This window comes from Passer domesticus, chromosome 3 (assembly GCF_036417665.1).
Source record: "Passer domesticus isolate bPasDom1 chromosome 3, bPasDom1.hap1, whole genome shotgun sequence".
NCBI classification, from domain to species: Eukaryota; Metazoa; Chordata; class Aves; order Passeriformes; family Passeridae; genus Passer; species Passer domesticus.
In genome coordinates, this window is record NC_087476.1 from 115,974,376 (window position 1) to 115,994,784 (window position 20,409).

General features: G+C 39.4%; 1 protein-coding gene across 3 annotated transcripts in view; it reads right to left on the reverse strand.

The window, feature by feature from the left end:
• Positions 1–1,159: 1,159 nt before the first annotated feature.
• The window catches only part of CNIH3 (cornichon family AMPA receptor auxiliary protein 3), a 55,114-nt gene continuing 35,864 nt past the window's right edge, over positions 1,160–20,409 (reverse strand). The window contains exons 4-7 of one of the 3 annotated variants that reach the window (XR_010359565.1): positions 15,229–15,341; positions 12,619–12,762; positions 10,110–10,946; positions 1,160–7,107 (exon numbers count right to left, since the gene is read on the reverse strand). Coding sequence is in view for 1 of the 3 variants with exons in the window: in XM_064415396.1 (XP_064271466.1) it covers positions 10,919–10,946; positions 12,619–12,762; positions 15,229–15,341 (285 nt within the window). In the remaining 2 variants the exon portion in view is untranslated. Of the gene's footprint in view, positions 10,947–12,618; positions 12,763–15,228; positions 15,342–20,409 lie in introns of all 3 variants that reach the window. The other 2 variants (XR_010359564.1, XM_064415396.1) reach the window with 2 other exon arrangements.

Consider the following 20,409-nt stretch of genomic DNA (forward strand, 5'->3'; position numbering starts at 1 on the left):
TGGAAATTCATGCTTTAGCACATCCCTGGTGAGAATCACCGAGTCCCACCTTGGGAGCTGCAGTTCAAAATTCAGAGAACAGAACTAGAACATCTCCTTATGGACTTGTCAAGAGTTAAGCCAATCTTTCTGATAGCATAATAAATAGCCAGTATGTCAAGGGTTTTTTGTTTTTAACTGCAATTTTTTTAGCTAGAAATATAATGGAATTGCTATACCACTGCACAAGCCTAACTTGTCTAATAAATTAAATACTCCAAATGAAAATTAATGGGTTTTTGATCCACTATAAGAAATTGTTTCTGTAAGTCAGAACTCAACCTGCTGTGCTGCTGAGAGCAAAAAGTGCACTTTGGTAATTGAGATGACTGATCACTTGTCAGGCACCAATATTGGTTACGTGAGTTTTCATCCTCAGATGCTCCAGGGAATTGATTTCCCCAACCCAAATTACAGGAGCACTGTTTTACAGAGAGTCTTTGTCTCCCCCTTTGCTTGATGAATGTGAATAAAATGAGGTAACTCTGAGAACAGCCAGCCAAGTGTCATAACCCTGGGAGCCATCCTGCACTCAGACCTGGAAAACTTCTATGCCCTGTGGCACAACCCTGGTGTCTGTGAACTGCTCAGAACACCAACAAAATACACTGGTTTTCTTGCAAGCAGGATCTGAGCAGATGAACTTGCTGGGCTATTATGCAAATAAGGACTTGCAATTTATTAAAAACAATGCCATCATTTTCACAGTGCCATTTTTAAGACTTCTGCTGCCAAGGCAGTTTTCATAAGAAGACATGCAATTTGTTAACCATTCAAAATCCTCTGAAGGGTATGCAGCACTTCTGAGCTGTGATAATGTGCTTTCCTCTCTGGTATTCTCCATCTGGAAATTTCCTTATGCATTACAAAGCAGGATGTTTCAACACTCAACCAAATTTGGAGAGAGGGGGAAATCAGTGTCCTTAAAAATGAAGTGATGCCTCATTGACAATAAGTCACTAGGGTAATCAGAAATAAACCGAGGCTCCCCTGTGAAGTATTTGAATTATTAAAACATGTTGCCTCTCTTCATTAGAAAAGGATTTTTTTTTTACTAGTGAAATGTGCCACACTTGATGCATTCAAATTCTTTTACAAGCTATAGATGAACCTGACAATGTGGTGTCGAGACACTTTATTTTAATCTCCATGGCAGGGATGAAATAACAGCAGTGTAGAAATTTTAGGCCAGTTGGCCATCATCACACACTGAGCTTGTGTCAGCGTACAATAGCTCATCTGCTTCTCACATTTGCAGCAATGACACAAAAATTCTACCCCAAAAAAGGTTTGGTGGGCCTGTTAAAATGACCACCTACCCATAACATTGATTATTAAAACAAAGCAGCCTCCTCAGATTGGAGGAACAGAACTGGCTGTTTGAGAAGAACAGATGTTTTGCTTTTGTCATGCTGTCCTGCTTCCCTTCAAGGTTAATTTTCTTCATCCACTTCTGTGTTCCTCCTCTCCCTTTCCCACTCCCAAATCTGCATCTCCTGGCTTGAGGAATTGGGATGAGCAACATTTCCATTTGGGGGTGTACTTGTCTGCTTCTGCAGAATCAGAGGCCAGAGCAGAAATTGCGAGGTATTTCAGTTTTAAAAGTAGCTGTTTTGGATTCCAAATCCAAGTAAGGAATTGGTCCAACTGGACCAATCTCAGTTCAATCTGCCCAGCTGGGTATCTGCCCAACTGGCTGTCAGAGTTGGAGAGCTCAGGGAAGACTCCTGTATGACAGCTGCAATTCAAACATTAAAAAAAGAAAACCACACACAGTTGCATGTGAAGTAGAACAATGAATAACAGAGAATACGAAAATGTTGCTCATATCACCCCAGCTAAAAATATAAGCAGCTATGGCATCACAGAAAGAGAGATGAGGCATAAAAAATAGGTGTAGAAGCACACAGAATTCTGGTATTGCTCACTAACAAAAGATGCTATTCATCACAGAATTTGATAATGAATATTGTAAAGGTGATACATCAGGATCTTCTGTCTTGCCAATCTCATAGCCAGATTACAAAGACCGACCTGTGAGAGTTTTCTGAACATTCTGGAGAAACTGCAGACTCAAAGTCAGGCTTAGAAGAGAACATAACACTCCCAGTATCATTTGGTATCATTTAGTCACCTCTTTCACCCACTACTGATGAAGAAGTTTCCCCGATATATTCACCTCTGCACATAAAGTCTTAAGTTATCAGTGACTGAAACTGAAACATTCGTATTTGGGTAGAACTGAGAAATATCTGCCTGCCCTGAGAGGATTTAAGGAGTCTGTAGCCTCACACCAACCAGCAGAAACCCACTAAACAACATGTATATTTTTCTGCACCTCTCCAATATTGCTCTATCCCTTTGATATACTGCTGAAGTGAACCACTGTAGAAACACAGCTCGAACTGGCAGAGCTGATCTCAGCCTGGCCAGCAGTTCCCCATTGGGAACCATTCCAGCAGCCAGAATCAGCAAGGCAGGATGGAGTCCAACAAAGAGCACATTGCCCTCAGTCATTGGCAAGGACGTGGCAAAGCAGCTCTGCTCCGTTTGGGCTTTGCAGAGCGCCAGGAATCTTCTGTGGATCGGTTGTTTTGTCTTTTGGAAAGGTTTGAAACAGCCATGCTGATGTGCCTTAATTCTGGAGAGAAACTATATCCAGAGTTTCTGCAAGTCATAAAGTCTCAGAGCAAACTTCTTTTAAAAGGACAAGTTATTTTTGTAGCCAGCAATACTGGTGACTGCAAAGGTTGTCTCAACAGTAAACAAATTTCCAGGTCTTTCAGTGCTCAGTAGTTCCGACTCTAGCCTCTAGCACAGCAAGGCACAAAACCAGGATGACAAAACAAGAAATGACAAAAGTAATGTCCTCATTTGAGAACACACTCTTTATCTCTTGATAAAATCTGCACTCTTATCTGCTGGAGATAGAAGTGTGTTTCATGGGTGTTGAAACATGCTGCAGAGAGAAAACAGAGCCCTACAATCCAATGAAAAGAATCATCATCAATTCATAATTGCTCCCAGTGCTCCAGATTGTCTCTAGATACTATCAGTAGATGTATTATATATATATATTTAGAGGGATCTCTGTGGTCTGGCAGCTTTTATTGGGATTTCTCTGGAAAATATACTTGTAATATATGTTACATAGGTTTTCATTTACACCAGAACCACAGGGACAAGACTTTCTAATCTGGTGATGTATCAGTGCTGGGCTGAGTGCTCATAGATTAAAAAAAAAAGTAGATACAGTCATAGCAAATTACTTCTGAACTTCTTTGAAGCTTATAAAACTGCTATTACAATCCAAAGGAAGCATGACAAGGTTCATCAAAGATTCATTGCTTGTTGTTGTAGACTTCAAATGATGAATGAGAGAGGGTACATTAAAATTCTGCTGCTGCCACTAGCACTTCAGGAAGCTTTTGGAGGATAAATACCGCTTCTACTTAAAGGCAACAGGTTTTGAAAGAATGAGTCACATTTTCCAATACAACTTAACAATCTTATTTAATAATTAACATAAAGGGGCACTGACTGCTCTCATAAGGCAAACACATACTAGAAAATACAACAGATTCCTCCACAGACATTCAAAGCCAAAGCATTGCATGCTGCTGGGATTGTGGCAGTGCTCTGGGTGACAGGCAGGACTGATCAGCTCTTGTTTTCTCCTGCAGAGACCTTGCTAACTGCATCTTGGTTTTCAAGGCCAAGGAGTCAGAGAAGGAGCACATTCAGGGAATATCTTTGACATCCCATGAGAAAAGGCTCTCAAATGACCTGAGGTGGCATGGCTTACAATGACCCCACAGCAGCAATTCTGAACCTGCAGCAGCCCTGTCAAAAATGTATTCTAAATTAACATGTTAGAAATACAGCTTCCTTTTCTTGTTTAGTGTAACCCCATCAGTGATGTTACTGTTTGGACCTGCTTTACGTGGCAGATAAAACACAACGATAACAGAGGAGCACTTCCTTTGTTCATTATATTAACAGACATGAATTTATTCAGCTTTTAGATGGCCTATGTGGGTATGTGCATATCAAGGAGCACATAATTAAATCCTGAAGTATTTAAAAGCCTATAAACAGACAATAAAGGGGATATAAAACCCACTTTATATTCCTTTAGAGTTCATCTCATGCAATGTCTTAGACAATATAAACATGTATCAATATGTTTTAAAAAAAGCCTGCTTCAGGGCTGAACTCCAGGATCTAGAGCCAAAATGTTAGGTGGCAAAATTCAAGGGTGATATAATCTGTAGTGGATGAAACAAGGGTTAAAACAGGCCAAATGCCCCCAGCAACCTGCACAACTCCACACCATGGAAGGCTACACCAGAGCCTGTAAATGGGACATGTTCCCCGCCTTGAACACAGATCTGCTGCTCTGCAGCCTACAAAAATTTATCATCCTTTGCCAGTTTGAGGCAACTTCTGTGCTGCTGATCTAGGCCAATAACAAATTTGTGCTGTTGCACCTTTAAACATCAAACTCCTGTATGAATGAGGTTTTATTCATTTTCCAGGAGGAAAGGATGTCTATCAAAATAGCTAATTTCCATTTGTACCTAGTTACATCTGAACTAGAATAATTTTATTCTCAAATAAATGTCCACATCAGATGAAGGATTTGGATTAGAACCAGTGCCACTGTTTTAGTCTGAGCTTGCACTGGGCTTGCTTTAAATGCAGCACTGAAAAGATGCATGAAAACAGGATCTAGTGTATGATAGAGGATAAATGGGTAAAGCCAAAACGAATCAGGAGGGTTCAAAATACTGAAATGGGGAGCAGTTTTGATCACTATTCTTTACATTTTAGTGCTTTCTGGCAGCATCAAATTACAGCACACTTATTCAGAGGCTGTAGCACACTTCAGTTTGTCAGTAGGCCCTGAGGCACAGCACCAGCCCAGGTCAGGAACCCATCTTGCTGGCAGTAGAACAAATGCATTTTGACTAATTCCACTGAATTCCATTGTTTCCTCCATGAGAAAAAGTATTCATTATTTAGAATTATAATACCATCTAGATGTGTAATTCCCAATTTCAGCTGTGCAGTAGCAGGCACTACTCAGAGAGAGAAATGCCTCCATCTCCCAAGAGTTCAGAGAACACTGAGAGAAATCCTGCTTTGCTTGTTCTACAAGACTAGTACTCTATTTTACTTGTACTATGAAGTGCTTGGTTCTTTACATTACTATGCACAGGTGAGAGCCATTCCATAAGACTGGATTACTTCTGTGTTATTTAAAATGTCTCCATAAATCTTGGGGTGCTCTGTAAAAGTTGTTTTTTCCAGTCAGTGTTTCACACTGATGATCAGTGGCTGCAAATCTGTTTAAAAAGACTGAAACTGTCTGAACAGTGGAACAGGCAAATTTCTTCAGGTCTGTCAGGAGACTGGTGGTATTAGGGATAATTTATAGGAAAAAAGGAGCAGCATCTCTTTGAGATTTAGACTAAACAAGATATTTTGGCTTTTAATGCTTTATTCTGTTGCCATGACATAGTACTCAAATATGAGGTTTCATTATTAGGAAAAAAAAATTAAAAAGCACTTTACATTCCTCAGTTTTACTGAGAGTTTGACTTCACAGAGAGTCATGGAGTTGGGCCACAGAAGCATATTTTCTCTTATATGGGAAGTTGGCCAGCAATTAGAGGTAATAAAATAACTACTTCACGTGTGCAAGCACTAAAAAATATTTCTAGACCTGTGGTTTATTAAATTGCATCAGAATATTGTCCGCAGCAAAGAACCTCATTCTTTGGTTGAGGTGTACCACTGAAACACATCATCAGAATTTTGTTACAGCATGTTCACATTTTCTGTGAGAAAATAAGGGGAATATTGTATTTCATGGGAGAATTTTCCCTTCTTCCCACCTGCAACTGCATTACTGAGCAGAACAAAAATAAATCAGAACAATGTGTTCATGAGCAATGGATGATGGAAAAACTCACCAGAGCAGGAATCTGGACTGAGATCACCAATGTAAAGTTCAGCAGAGCATGGATGGCAGCCTAGTATTTGTTGCTTCCCAAAGAATAAAAACCTCAACTCTCAGGTTTTTTTCACTTTGTCATCTCCTGTTCTATTTGTAGCAACTCAAGCTTTATCTAACACCCAATAACATTCTTGATTAACTAAATTTATTGTATTTGTTTGGGGTTTTTTCTGTTTATAACTTCCACCAGCCTTTTGGTAGAAATTGTGCAATGTTAAGTGGGGCTCACATGAAACTGAAGGTGTGATTTCCACCAACTTCCATGTAGCGAGATTTTCACCAAGTTGGTATAACTTTCTGTGGTAGCTTAGCAAGAGCATTAACATTTTACCCTTATCCCTCAAAAATGCAGGTTCCTTTTCCATTAGCATAATTCAGTTTAATGGATGTGGTACCAAGATCTAAAGGATCCTGCCAACAAAAGTCTAGAGACTTTCCAGTGTGAACCTATTCCCCACATAGAGGAAACAACAAATTACCTCCAGTAAATTCAAGGATTTTGGATCATGTGCTGTGATTTTTCAATTTTTTTTTGGCAAAAATACCTGTGTGGAGTTGGAATGGAGAAATGAAAAGCAATGGATTGCTAATACCCTCGCTAGCAATATAGAATTACTCATGACCCCAACAGCATTGCCAGATCATAACAACCTCAGAGCAGTTTCTGTAAGGTGTAGGCTGAAGAACTTTTTCTTTCTCTTTGAGGGGCTTAGTGCAAAAGGAAGAATATGGCTCAAGGAAGCAGATGGAAAAACATTTCTGACAGCTTAAGTACAGTTAATTATTTGTAGGCGAAGCATTCTGCGATCAGCACTGATTTGCTGTTCTTGAAACTGAAACAGTCAGAGCAGCAACAATTTTATTCAGCATCACTGCAATTACCTGACTATAAATAGGAGACCTTGCCTTTCATCCCTTCCAGGAACAGGCAGCTAAAGGCCAGCACACTGTGTAGATGCCTCTTTGGGTAAGCAGCTCATCCAGGTTTCATCCTCTCCCATTTTTTCCACCTCTTACCTTTTTCTTTTAAGCAGATTCAACAGTTACTGGAAAAAGAAAAAAAAAGAGTACAACATGTATGGGAAGAGCTCACAAGGCAAGTATCACCTCTTTCACTTCACAGATAGTGCAGCTGAGGAAAATGAATACTCATTTAAGAACGTGCTCATTTCACACCTTCTCCTGAAGGGGCAAAGGGTGATGATGTGTTTTCTTGTGTCTTCTGGGATTTATCTGTACCATCAGATAAATCCCAGAATATTCTTCTCTCTATGAGAGAAGAAAACTCCGCTCCTAAACAATGACATTCAGCCTTCTGGGAAAAGAGACAGGAAGAAAGAAGGCTTGCAGAGGAAATCTTCAGCCTTCACTAACCAACAAGGAGGAACTGGAGACAAAAAGGATAGCATAGATTATTTCTCCCTCAAAAGTGTGACATAGGGAAGACACGTCCTTGTGACCAAAGATTCTTTTCTATTCTTCCCTTGCTTTGGTTAAAGCAGAATCACAGAATCTCCTGAGCTAGAAATGACTCACAAGCATCATCAAGTCCAACTCCTGGCTCTGCATACTAAATTCAATGAAAGGGAACGTAATATTAATCAGCTTTTCCATCAGCTTTAAGATTTGTATCAAAGAGAAACAAAATGCTATTGAGAGCTGTGTGATTACTTTTTTGAATAAGTATTATTGGAAAGAACTGAGACTGTTAGCTTTCATTGTCCACTCACAGCAAGGACTAATTAGAGTAAGATACTCTCCAGAATACTCTGAACAGCTGTGATTATCCACTCTTAAGAAAGATTAATTTGACTGGAAAGACAACAGAGAAACCCTTTAAAGAAGACATGAAGAATAGAGTTTTCTATGGGAGGACATGAGACAGCTCACTTTTAACAGAATGGAGGGTGAAAAGGACTTCTTTGTCTATATATTGAAATCTTAAGCAGCATGAGAGAAAGTGTACTTAGGCTAATGTTGGCTCAAAACCAAGTGGAATAAATTATCTAAGAATAAATTTATTCTGGAAATGCAAAAATTAAAAAAAAATTAAAAATTCAAGTACCAGAGCAGTGAAATCCTGGAAACACTCACTCAAAGCAGTAGTGTTCTGTTTTCCAGTGGAGTTTGGTAAGTGTATTGATGAAGTTGTTTGAAATAGAGAACCTCTTTCAAATAACCAAGCATATCCACTCCAGTCCTTCAAGTACCCTGAGGTTACATTTGGAAGACCCACATAAACAACTGCTTTTTGTGCAAAGTCAAGAATTACAGGTCAATGCCAGTCACAAAAACTCACAGAGCTTCTACTCAGCCCCGAAGGCAAATAATTGACCTCTTACCAGTCCAGCTCATCCCTGAACCTCAGGATTTGAAAATTGTGAGTTTTCAGGCAAGAAGCCATCATACTTTCACCCATCCAACCTCACAAAATTCCAAGCCTTTCAATGAAATTGACTTGAAAGCATGTATTTGGAATATAGGGAACCTGAAGTAATTTCTTTTCATCTCCTATGAAATCCTAGGAGATGCATGGAAAGATTCAATCACCTCCTCAGAGCTCAGAGATGGAAGTTTTATGAGGTAGCTAGACATCTAGAAGTTATTCACTGTGACTTGTTCCTGTGAATTTAGTTCTTATACTGCTGTTAGGATGCAGAGAAGAAATTCAGTTACAATCATCAGCTTTTCATGGGTTGTGCATTAATTATTCCACTGCAGCAGAGCTTCATCAGTTAGCTCTGTAATGATGCAGTGAAGCTCCTTAGCTCAGGCTCACTCCAAGAGAACATATCTGTATTGCCAGCAGGGTCAGTATGATTTCAAAAGCAGTTCAGCCACCTCTGTGGTGGGTGCAAGCCAGATCTATGAACCATCAGAGTCCAAATCAGCTTCCCAACATCCATAAGGATTTGGCAGCCTTATGTTCTAAAACTGGGTATACTACAATACTACATGGTATGAAGATAAAATGCATCCAATAAAAACTACCGAAAATTAAAGAATAAAACTACTGTAAATTAAAGAATGTCAGCCCTTGGGACAACTTCATATAAATATTGTTAGAATGATCCCAGAATAATGCTTGCAAAGGCCAGCTAGCCCCATTCCAAGCAATGCCCAGGCAGGATTTGGGAGCTGGTGTGGTCCAGGAGCAGAGTTAGCATGCAGCCACTGTGCTTTGCTGGTTAACAGGATTTAATTTTGTTACTTTGCACAGACCAAACCAGAGTGAGTCCTGGCACTGCAGGCACACAGTAACTCCAGCTCCACAGGGAACATGGGATGACTCAGCAGCCATTGTGAGACTGCATCTCTCCAGCTGAACTGCTGTGCCCAGCCCAAAAGCACCTCAGAGCTTGGTACAGGATCAGTCTACTGGCTCTCAATAGCCAGACCAAAGGTGGTGATCAGTGAGCTCGTGCCAACAGGACCAGCTGTGAACAAGCCAGGGGACAGATGGGCCTCTCCACACTGTTCTCTGCCAATCTCTGGCAGAAACCCACCTTTCCAGCTCATTCCCAATGCAAGAGCTAAGCAGTGTCTGCGAAGGCTCTGGTGTTAGTCTGGAGTTTACAGCCTTGCTACTACCCACAGCACCAGTGACTTTGAGGGAATGAGTCTGGCTTCACCTGGATCAGCAATGAAATATATTTAGCAGCAGTTCTGGACACTTGATGCCTTTGACCTGTCAAACAGATGGACCTAAAATGCAAATAGATTGCAAGTATTTATATAGATATGTATTTGTATGTATATATATATATATGTATAAAGATATACAGCCCATATAAATGAATTCGAATACGAATTCTATGACAAAATTTTAAAACCTTTAAATTATAAAAAACTGAACATCTTTCAATAGGAACCTCATACAAGACAAAGACATTTTGTGTATTTGTTCCAGCTTAAATTTTACAGCAGAAGTAAAACTGCAAAACAGAATTACAGACCACAATTAGCTGGTCCAGTATTCACTATCCAGCATTGTGAAGAATATAATAGCTATGTTCTACAATCCTCTTTAAATATATGCAGCTTTTACCTGGTTTGGTTTTTTTTCAGTCAGAGGAACACTATTCTGATAAGTGCTTGGCCTGATTAGGTTAAACCCAATGTATTTCTACATCTCACTGTATGGTGGTGGCGCATCACAAATGAAGTACAGAAATATACTGGATGTTCACCTGCAGGAATAGCATATAGTTAGAATACAGAACACTGAAACTGCAAATTCTTTTGTTATTGTTGTTTTGGTTGCAAAAAAAAAACCAACCCAATGAACCAAAACCACGGAAGCAGTTCCATGAGATTCGACATCCCTGTTTGACTAGTGTCACCAGAATAGCCCTGCAGGACAGTCACACATCTCATCCAAAGTCCACTCACTGCTTGTTTTCAGAATGTTGTACAGCTCTTCTTTCTGTGTAAGATCATCTTGTCCTGTGCTTCCTCAGTCCAGAATAGTCCTTAAGAAAAGAAATGTTGCTTCCTGGAAGACAGCAGGGACTTCAGGCATTAGAGTTTTAATGAATCCACTAAACCAAGCAGTGTTATCCCTGGAAAGGTGAATAGTTGTATAATTTGGCCCACGTTGTAGCAATTTTTCCTGTTTGCTTGGGTTTTGAAAATCATTTGCTGCAATACATTGAGAAACAGGAGACAAACAGAATTAACTCAGCCATTTTCCCATGGTATTCTGCTTCTCTTTGCTGGATGTCTCTTTCATGTACTGTATTTACTGCTTGGGTTCAAAGTTTTCCTCTTTGCTTTTTTTAATCATGCATCCCTTGGTTCACTCGTCCTTGCACCTCCAGCCTTTGTTGTTTTCAGTCCTTAGTGATGATCTTTCAGTTAAGAGCTCACCAGAGTGTAGATCATGCTGAATGTAAAAGAAAGACACAATATGAAAGTATCCCTTTGAAGCATGCCGAGCACTTTGATTTTTATAACCCTTTGCTGTCTGTTCCTCAGGTCTGACTGTAATGACCTGTGCTTTCCTTTGCATTCCTTCTATCTCTCTAAAGCATCTTAATTACGGTGTATTCAAGATGGGTATCAAAAGGCACTCAAGAAATAACAAATTCATTATCGACATCCTACTGCACCACAAGCTGTGTTTGAGCTTTTTAAAGCTCAGTCTGATGTCTGGATTTGAACAGCAAAGAAACAAAACCATTTTGCTTTAGTGTGTTTGATCTTTAAAACTTCAACCAGCAACTCTCGGCAGGGCAGGCAAGGTTTTCCATAAAACTGCATTGTTTTGATTCCTTTGGAAAAAAACTTTGTGCACTAGAAGAAACATAAAATGCAGCCACCGGCTGGACTGAATCCATACATACTAAATGCAACTCTGAAAAGCAGAGAAAAACAGTATATATTGCCACAGCTCCATTTTGTTGCAATTCTAATTCTGCCAATACCCAGGAAAGCATTGAAAAAATGTCTGTAATTTATACTATTTTATCTAGCACCAGGCAGTGGATTTTGGATGGTGGCCATGTTTTAGATTGAAGGGCTCAGAGGAATCTGCACAGCAGTAAAGTCTCAGGAGAAATGCTACACCACACTCCTGAGCTGACTTTGATCCCAACACAAAAACGTGGAGTTAAAAAATGCTTTTTTCCCACAAACCTCAATAGCATTTAAAAGGAATATTGAGAAACAACAATGTGCAGCAGTGACTCCTCAAGAGAGGTGAACAGCAGAACAGGTCAGACACCAGTAATCAGAGGAGAAAAACACACTTTTCTTCCACCAGCACACAAACCAGCCTTGCAGAGGGATGACTACATGCAAGACTGGCTTGAAGAGGCAATTCTATGCAAATACATCATGGAGGAAGGAGTAGAAGAAAGACAGCTAAAACATCACCTCCATTTAAAGTGTGTTAGAGGTCGTTGTCCAGTAGTTTTTATGGTGTGATTACACTGGGATCCTGGCAAATGATCCTCATGTATTTTTACACTGGGCATTTGTGACTGTGCACTGAGGACATGTGACAGCTGCAAGGGCCAGGGGGACAATGCCCCATTGGTGTGCATATCTCCATGTATGTACTTTAATTAGGGGTTTGGATCATGCACAGGATTTGTCCTGTCATGAAAGGGAGACTGTAGGAATGACTAGGGGCATGGTGCATCCCATGTTCCCACCCAACATCTACCTACCCATTTATTTATCATCTTGAGTATTACTATACCAAAGGTATAGTATTTTTCTTATGATCCTCTTGAATTATAAGGAATTAAAGCTTTGTATTTGATGTAATGCCATTAGCACAACATTCACTATTTTACCATCCTAAAAGATCAGAGAAGCAAAAGTTATTTCCTTTGGTTGGTGCTGGGGCCTGCCTCAGGCCTTAGGTAAACACTAAATATTCTGTACTGAAGTGCCAGCAGTCAGTGGGAGTGCTTCCCCGAATCAACAGCAGAAGCAACCTTTTATGAGACTAAGGAAATTGTCCAATGGATTCCAGTCATTCCTAACTGTAATTCCACAAGTGAAATGAAAAGCAGCTACTGTTCTCTTAGTGAAATGGCCAGACTTACCAGTAGAGATAGTAGAAGAAGGAAAGGAGGTAGAAGGCCAGCTTACACCAGGCCTCTTTCTGGCAGTAACTCAAGGTATCTGCGTTCATCACTGCAGGTGGATCATAGGCCAGCTCTGAGCTATCTGCTGGGCAACGAAAATACCTGAAAGAGCCAGAGAAGACACCTGGAATGACTCTGTAGTAATCTGTATTCACTATGTGCAGATACACACCTGACTACCATCTTCCACAATACAGCAGGAATTCCCCTTTCTTTCCCAAGTCTCTATTTCCAGACATTGTAAAAATCAGGATGCCAGTCTAAGCATTCCTTTCTTACAGAACCAAGCAATTAATGAATGTGGATTTTCTGTGTTCTATTAATTCTTCAGTTCAAAACATTTGAACTTCCTACAGAGTTATTTCTGGCTTATCCACTCATAACTTATGCATTGTGAGTGACAATATATGGTGGTTTGTGATCACAGAGAAGAGGAAGGATTACAGGGCTTTTATTGCACCTACACAACTGATTTCAGACATGATGAAAGGTGACAGTCCCAACCAACTGGTAGCTAAGTTCCTCCAACTCTGAGAAGGAAAAAAGCCAATATGGAGTAATATAAGAAGTGGCTCACCAATATTTTCTACATGTGGCACTGCTTAAGAATTTATCATCCAAATATTTTTCTTAAAAATTTTTCTTAAATATTTCTTAAATATTTTTTTCTTACAAAATAAGACAAATTTCTAGCTATTCTCAGCAATGGCTGAGTGTTTGAGAAAATTGTGACAGAAGAACTTCTTTGGCAAAGGAGCTTTTGTCTCAGTCAGTTTGCAGTAAAAAGCAAAAGCAAACCCAAAAAGTCCTCAACAAAGTTAATTAACTGCTCTAAGATCAGCACAAATCACAGGAAATATTGTTATTTCTGCTGCTTTGACAAAGGAAGCAGAAGATTGCTGATTGCTTACAGATGGATATACAGATAGACAGGAAGATTTAAAAACACCAAGCAAGTGACCAGCAGCAAACTTTGAAAGGAGAGGTTCTCAAAATTACTTTGCCTTTTTCCCTTCCAGTGTTAGTCACATCCACTTACAACCTCTAATAAGATTGCAAGTTCTTTTATGGAGAACCACAGGTGGAATCTTGCTTAATTCTCTTTATTTGGATGAAGATATTAGTGTCTTCCCATGGTTCTGTGCAGAACTTTACACAACGAACCCAAACCTGCCTGTGGTTAAAGCAGGAATAATTATGGAGTATTTCTAGCAAAGCATATGAGCAATCACAGAAAAAAAAAAAAGAACCAAAAGTTTTCTCCAAAGGTTGACATCATTACTCAGAATCTAACCATTTTCCTCTTGGGAAAAAAAAAATAAATTGTTTTTAGAAAATTTTTAATGGGTGTCATTGTCACACTAAGGGCTGTTAACCCTTAGCAAAAGAGCAGCACAAAACATTATCATTTTTATTGCAGCAGAACAATAGGGAGAAAAGCACTTGTAGCTTCATTACATTTAGCTTTCTAAGAGCTATACTGGCACTCTAATTCCTGAATAATACACTTTATCATATGACTGCATTACGACCGAGCTTTTGCAGAAAAAAAAAAAAAGTTAAAAAGCTACTGCTTTTTAATTCCTGCTTGAGATGATGATTTTGACTTCTTTACAGAATTATTCTTCTGCTACCATATGTACCTTTGTAACACAAAGAGACCCTGACAGACAAAAATCATCTGTGCTTTTACAAACATTGTGAAAATGCGAAACTAGCGAAGTCTACAGACTGACAACCACAAAAACTGATGTCTTTTAGTTATTTTCAGAAGCAACAGAAGGCTGATCCTCCACTAGAATGCAGAGGGAGATGCAGCAGCAGCAGCTGCACTGCCTGTCTGGAAAACAACAGCAAGTCTTACATGATCAACTCTGGAAGCCCCTCGGTGAATATAAACACAATTCAGAGGTCCAGAGTGGGAACACTCCCCATCCTTCATATGGGGAGTGTAAAGAAACAGCTCTTCACTTACTCCAATCCCTACTCCACAATTCTCTAAAAGAAGATTCTCTTGCAGAACAGAAAATCCCTACTGTACAGAAAGAAACAACTTTACACTGAAAAAAACCCAAAAAACCAAAAAGCTGCCAAAGAAGATGAGACAAAAATCTGTCAAGCTTCCCAGTCTATTTCACAACTACAATGGAAAGGTTTCCTTGCTAGGGCTGAATGAAGAGGTCCAAGCTCTTTCAGATATGAACTGTCTTGCAACTCCCCATCTGTGAAGTATTTAGAGCCTCACCAAGTTCCACATTCAGATTCCAGCCTATTTCACTTCCATGTTTTCACTTGTGATGAGTGCATCCTGACACCCTTCAGAATATTCATCCAAGTAACTGAGAGCTACATTGTATTATCATATGTTTTCCTTAGCCATTCTAAATCATGAAAAAATTTCCTTTTTCTCTGGAAATACAAGTTTCAGCAGCTTATAGGCAAGAGCCTCTAGGCAAGTGAAGCTCATCTACACTCCTATCACTGTCCTTCATTGTTCACACAACCTGCATGTGTGCTGAGCAGACAAGCAAGGCTAACAAGCAGTCAGCATATAAAAGAAGGGCTTACCTCCAGAAGTGATAAAAAAGCAAAGGAACATTTAACCCCAGTGTGAGCCACTCCTGAGCACATAAAAACATTATGCAGAAAAGACTGTGGATGGAGTACTCTGGCAGCACCAGCTAAAAGGAAAGGAACAGAAAGAAGTCAGTAAAACAAACATCTCTTTGATTTTAGTCACCTAGGTAGTTTTTCAGAGAACAAATCAGCTCTGCAAGTCTTACAAGTCTCCTGTGTGTCTGTCCCTAGACACAGCTCAGCTGGCAGACAGTGTGGCTTTGAGCAAGGAGCACAGGACCCAGGGCCAGGTTTGTTAAGGTTCTACCCAAGTTTGTACTCCAAGAGCTTGTTGAGAGACATGGGATAAATCACTTACTGTCCTATCTGGTGTTCCAGATCTATGTCTACAAAACATACATTACATTAATGCCTCCCTCACCAAAGCATTTCGAGACTAAATGAATACCAGTAAAAGAGTTTGCAAAGAACGAAGTTTTATTACTGAAGCATTCAGAAAGGAAACAAAGCTATTCCTGAAGTTTTGCTTCTGCATTGGAGGAGTGTCTTTGGAAAAACAAAGTGCTGCTTATACCATTTTGATATGTTATATACACCATAAAGAGATCAAATCCATTACCAAGTCAGTCTTGCAAGCACAAAACCACTAAGACAGGAAACTCACTTCCTAAGAAAACCCATGGCTCCCTACACTCGTTGTTTTAGAACCATGATGATTCTTTCTATTAAAAGAGAAAATGAGTGGGCAGCTGGCAGTAGCAGAAATGTATGTGATGTTGATTCAGAGTAGTTATTTCAAAAGGCACTTTGCTTTCTTCACTGCTTTCCCATTTCTTAGCTGTCTTTCTTCTCTTGTTTTCTTCCCAGATCTTTTCTCAGAAATCCCTGTTTCTTTCTTCAAGTCAGAGAAAAGACTAATTTCCAGCAGTGCATATTTCTCAAAGCTAGACAAATTCAGACACAACTCATCTGCATCCACTGCTTCACCTTGGAGATACACTGACCAAAATTAAATCACAAAAGGCATTTGGGGGCTTTTTTTGATGACAATTCATTATTATCTGTCAAATAATTAAAGTGACCCCTATTGTTTTTTAAACAAGGTAAAATTTACTACACAGCTTCTCCAAATACCTACTCCCATACAGCTGTGCTGCAAGGAATTCCATAATCTTGTCTCTAGGAGTCTTTCCACCTCACATGGAACATACTGTTTTAATGCATTTCACTTCAGTACTTGAAGAAGTTAACAAATTTGGGTATCTCCGTGACTGTGCCTTCAACTTAAACATTCTCAAGGGCTTATTTTATGTGGATGAGAAATCATAATACAATTATATACTTCAGATTCCAGATGGTACTTATTTATCACTGCTGGATCTTTTTTTTTTTTTCAGTTTGAGAATGTGATTTACAACATGACTATAACCTTTCTCCAAAGAATGATTCATCTTCATAACAAATTGTAGACAAGAAAGGTCTTCATGATGTACGTCTGCCCACTGAACATCACAACACTCAAAAGTGTATTACATTCATTTTCACATATTTGATTTCTGGATCCAACACAATACACAAACTTAGCGAGACAGCAACCCTGGTGCCTGATCAGTGGGCTGGCAGGTAATAACAGGGAAGGAAACCCACGGTGAATACTTATGCAGAGCTTGAAAAACAAACCAAAAATCTGCAGTGAAATTAGAAAGGAAACAAAGAGGACTCTCAGAAGTAGGTTCACTTTCCAGTCACAGTTTCTGGTGTAAATTAAATCTATCCATATTTTTGGTAGAACAGCAAATGGGTAATTTATGTCTCTTCAACCTTTTCTGGGAGTGGCATTTTCCTGTAGACACAAATAAGAAAGGATCATTGCTAATCACTGTTTGTGGAGGGAATTCATGCAAAGAAGCAAACAAAACCCAGCCTGCAAAGCCAGTTACATTCAGCTTATGTACTTCAGAGACCAAATCTAAAAGGAGGTGAGAGACTTGGAAGCATAAAGTATAGAAAGACACTAACCAACAGCAAGGCTTATGAGGTCAAGTAAGTAACTAAAATAAAACACTGCCTCAGTTCTTGGCTGTAAGAATCATCCTGCAATTTGACACTATATCCTCTGAAAACAATGAAAACTTGAAATCAACTTCAGCAAACGTGGGATTCAGCTGCTGGAGAGAAGAAGGCTGGCTGAGAAACAAGCAGCAGTCAATCCTTGTTGTTCCTGCTGAGGTACTCATCTGAAAAGCAACTTCAGTGATACAGATAACTGCAACAGGAACTAAACCAATGTCTTTAATTCATTCCTGTGAGAGCATAGGAAGCTGTCAGATGGTAAACATGTTATGATATAAATAGTACGCTTCTATTTTGAACCAGGAACATCCTGATTCAAATAACGACCTCTGCTTTCTGACACAGCTCAAGATAAAGCTTGTGATGATTATGAAACATGGAGAAGAAGGAGAAACTGGCATAGCAGCACAACTCTTAAGGGAGGCAAGTTGGTCACTTTGAGTCCCAAGCTCAAATGACACTACAAATTTACCACCAGAAATTCAGCTGGCTGATATTTCCCTGTGGAAAACCACAGGAAAGCCTGAAAAGGAAGTCAGCTTCTAGACAAAAAAAAAAAAAAAAAGCTGCTAATCAGAAATGCCTTTTGCTACAACATAAGCAAGGGAAAAAGAAACCACTGTAACTTTGTTAGTTTTGTTCTAACTGTACAGTTAAGTAAATGTCCACATCAGTAAACCCTTATTCCCACTTTATCATTGACATTTAAAATGTAAAACCTTAGGTGGGTATCATGCTCATTGCCATCTCACCACAAGAATTCATTCTCATACGCAGTAGTACACACACACTGCACATGTAGATTGATCTTTCTCTCATTCCATAGAAAATAAAGCAGGCTTTGCTATGGATAGACACCTAGGTTTGGCTGAGCTAAAGAGCAGGAAAACAAGCACTAAATTTAAGCACCTATCAGGAGCTTATTTCTGTTTATAGGAATACAAAGACCTCTTTAGAGAAGCTCAGTCCCAAATAAAGTTATTCTGTTTCACATTTTCTAAATCTGTTCTGTTGATCTTATACAAAAGATAAACCTGTCTTTTTCTGTCTGTATCTTTTCTCCTTATTCTGTTTATTAGAGATGGATACCTCTTTCTCAAACGTAATTTTGATTTTACAGGACACTGTATCATTTTTACATGGAATGACTCTTACATTTTGTCTCACCAGTGAGCAGGGCCCAGAAAATACCTCACAGAAAACAGAACTGGGAAGATATTATAGCAGGAATAATAATATCCCTTCATCATTGGTATTAAATACTCACAGTTAGAAAATCAATTGCAATAACTGAATCAGTTTTCCCCACTCTGAAGCCACTGAAATGTCAAGAAGCCACTGAAATGTCAAGATGCTTCTTTCCAGCACTTTGCTTGGACCAATGCTCCAAGCTGAGTGCTACACACTAATATTAATAATTCTCACAGAATTGCTGTTCCTTCCTCAAAACACCCAAGAGTCTACATCAGTCTCCATCTGTGCCTGTCAACCTCCACATTGCAACCACAGATTTTACACTGCACTAGAAATTGCCAGCCATTACACACTCTACCCTACCAGAACTTCTGAGAGTCTTCATAACACTATTAGAGGCTGAAACAACTTCCCTTCTTAATGCCTGCCTTCTCCTCCTACAGATGGCAGGAAAATCCTGCAGAGAAGTGGGGGTTGAATCTCCTGGTGATTAGCCCAGTTCAAACAAGTTGTTCAGCTTAAAAACACATAAGACCCTTCCCATCCACCTGAAAGCAACAGAACACTGAAAGCATCATGGATGTGTGGAATCACTGCCAGGCTCCAGATGAGGTCTGACCTAAGTGCACACTGCTTTATTGCAGTGGTTATTGCTACTGCATCTGCTTGCACTAGAGGATGGCTGCAGCTTGTCACTGTGGGGCTCATTTGCTGCTTTTTCCACCACATCCCTCAAAAAAGCTGACAGAATCGGTCCTCAGCAGCAGCAGGGAAAGAGGGGGTGGAGGTGTACCCAAGGTTTTCAGGACACAGGAGTTATTTCAATAGCACTTTAAAGCTCATCCCTACAGAGCCTGCCAGAGCTAACCTGGGTTACTGGGGAGTGTCAGCTGAGTTAAAGACACTGTGAGATCAAAGGGAGATTATTTAATGACTCCGAAATTCCCCTAACTGAAAAGCATAGACTGGAAAAATCAGAAGTGTAGTGCAAGAAAGGGAAAAAAAGAAAGCAAAACCACACAAAAAATAGTAGTAGCATGTGCCTTAGCCCAGACTGTGTATGTGGAATGTACATACTCTGAAACAAATCATCTGTTTCCTCCTGCTGTTGCGCAAACCAAAGAAGAAGGGTCAACTATGTGTAATTTAAATACACAGACCATACATCTTAATAATTCCAACAGTTTTAAACATACTGTTTGCTCTGATCAAACAGACAAAAAACTATATTTTACTCTTAAAATACAAGAAGTCTTCTCACTTTTCTAATCTACTTTAAATGATTTGGGTTACTTGACTTCCAAAACCTCTTCTGAAAGGCTGCCCTAGAGCCCAATACAGTGCTGCCACAGTAAATATACTAAGGTTTTCTGTCCAAATATTCAGGTCCAATTTATTTCAATTCTCCTGTTAAAATCCACACTTGCTTGTGTTTCTATAGATTGTTCCTTAGTTGCTAATTCAGTAGCATCAAATTGTTATAACACAAACATGGAACAAAACCATTTAAAGTAATTCAAAACCATGTTATGCAAACCTCTAGAAGTATTTAGCAGTTTGGCAGGTAGATTTGTGCATGTAGTTCAGAAGAAAATGCTTAGGAGATGGATTCCAGATCATCAAAAGGACAATGTGCAGTTGAACCTACTAAATTCATATATGCAGCTGTACATTTTACCTGGGGGAGAGCAGCAGCACACACATGTAAGACTTAATGTCACAAACAAAATGCAGAGGACAAATTTTAAAAAAAAGGGATATAACATCTGTGTTTTCACCCCTCCACTCACTGCTCAGGATCACAATGAAACAAAGTAGCAAAAAGGCAGTGCTTTGTGAAGGTAATTTAATTATTCTAAAGAGCTATTGGAATTTCTTTAAACATTTCTCTTAAGTGGATGTGAA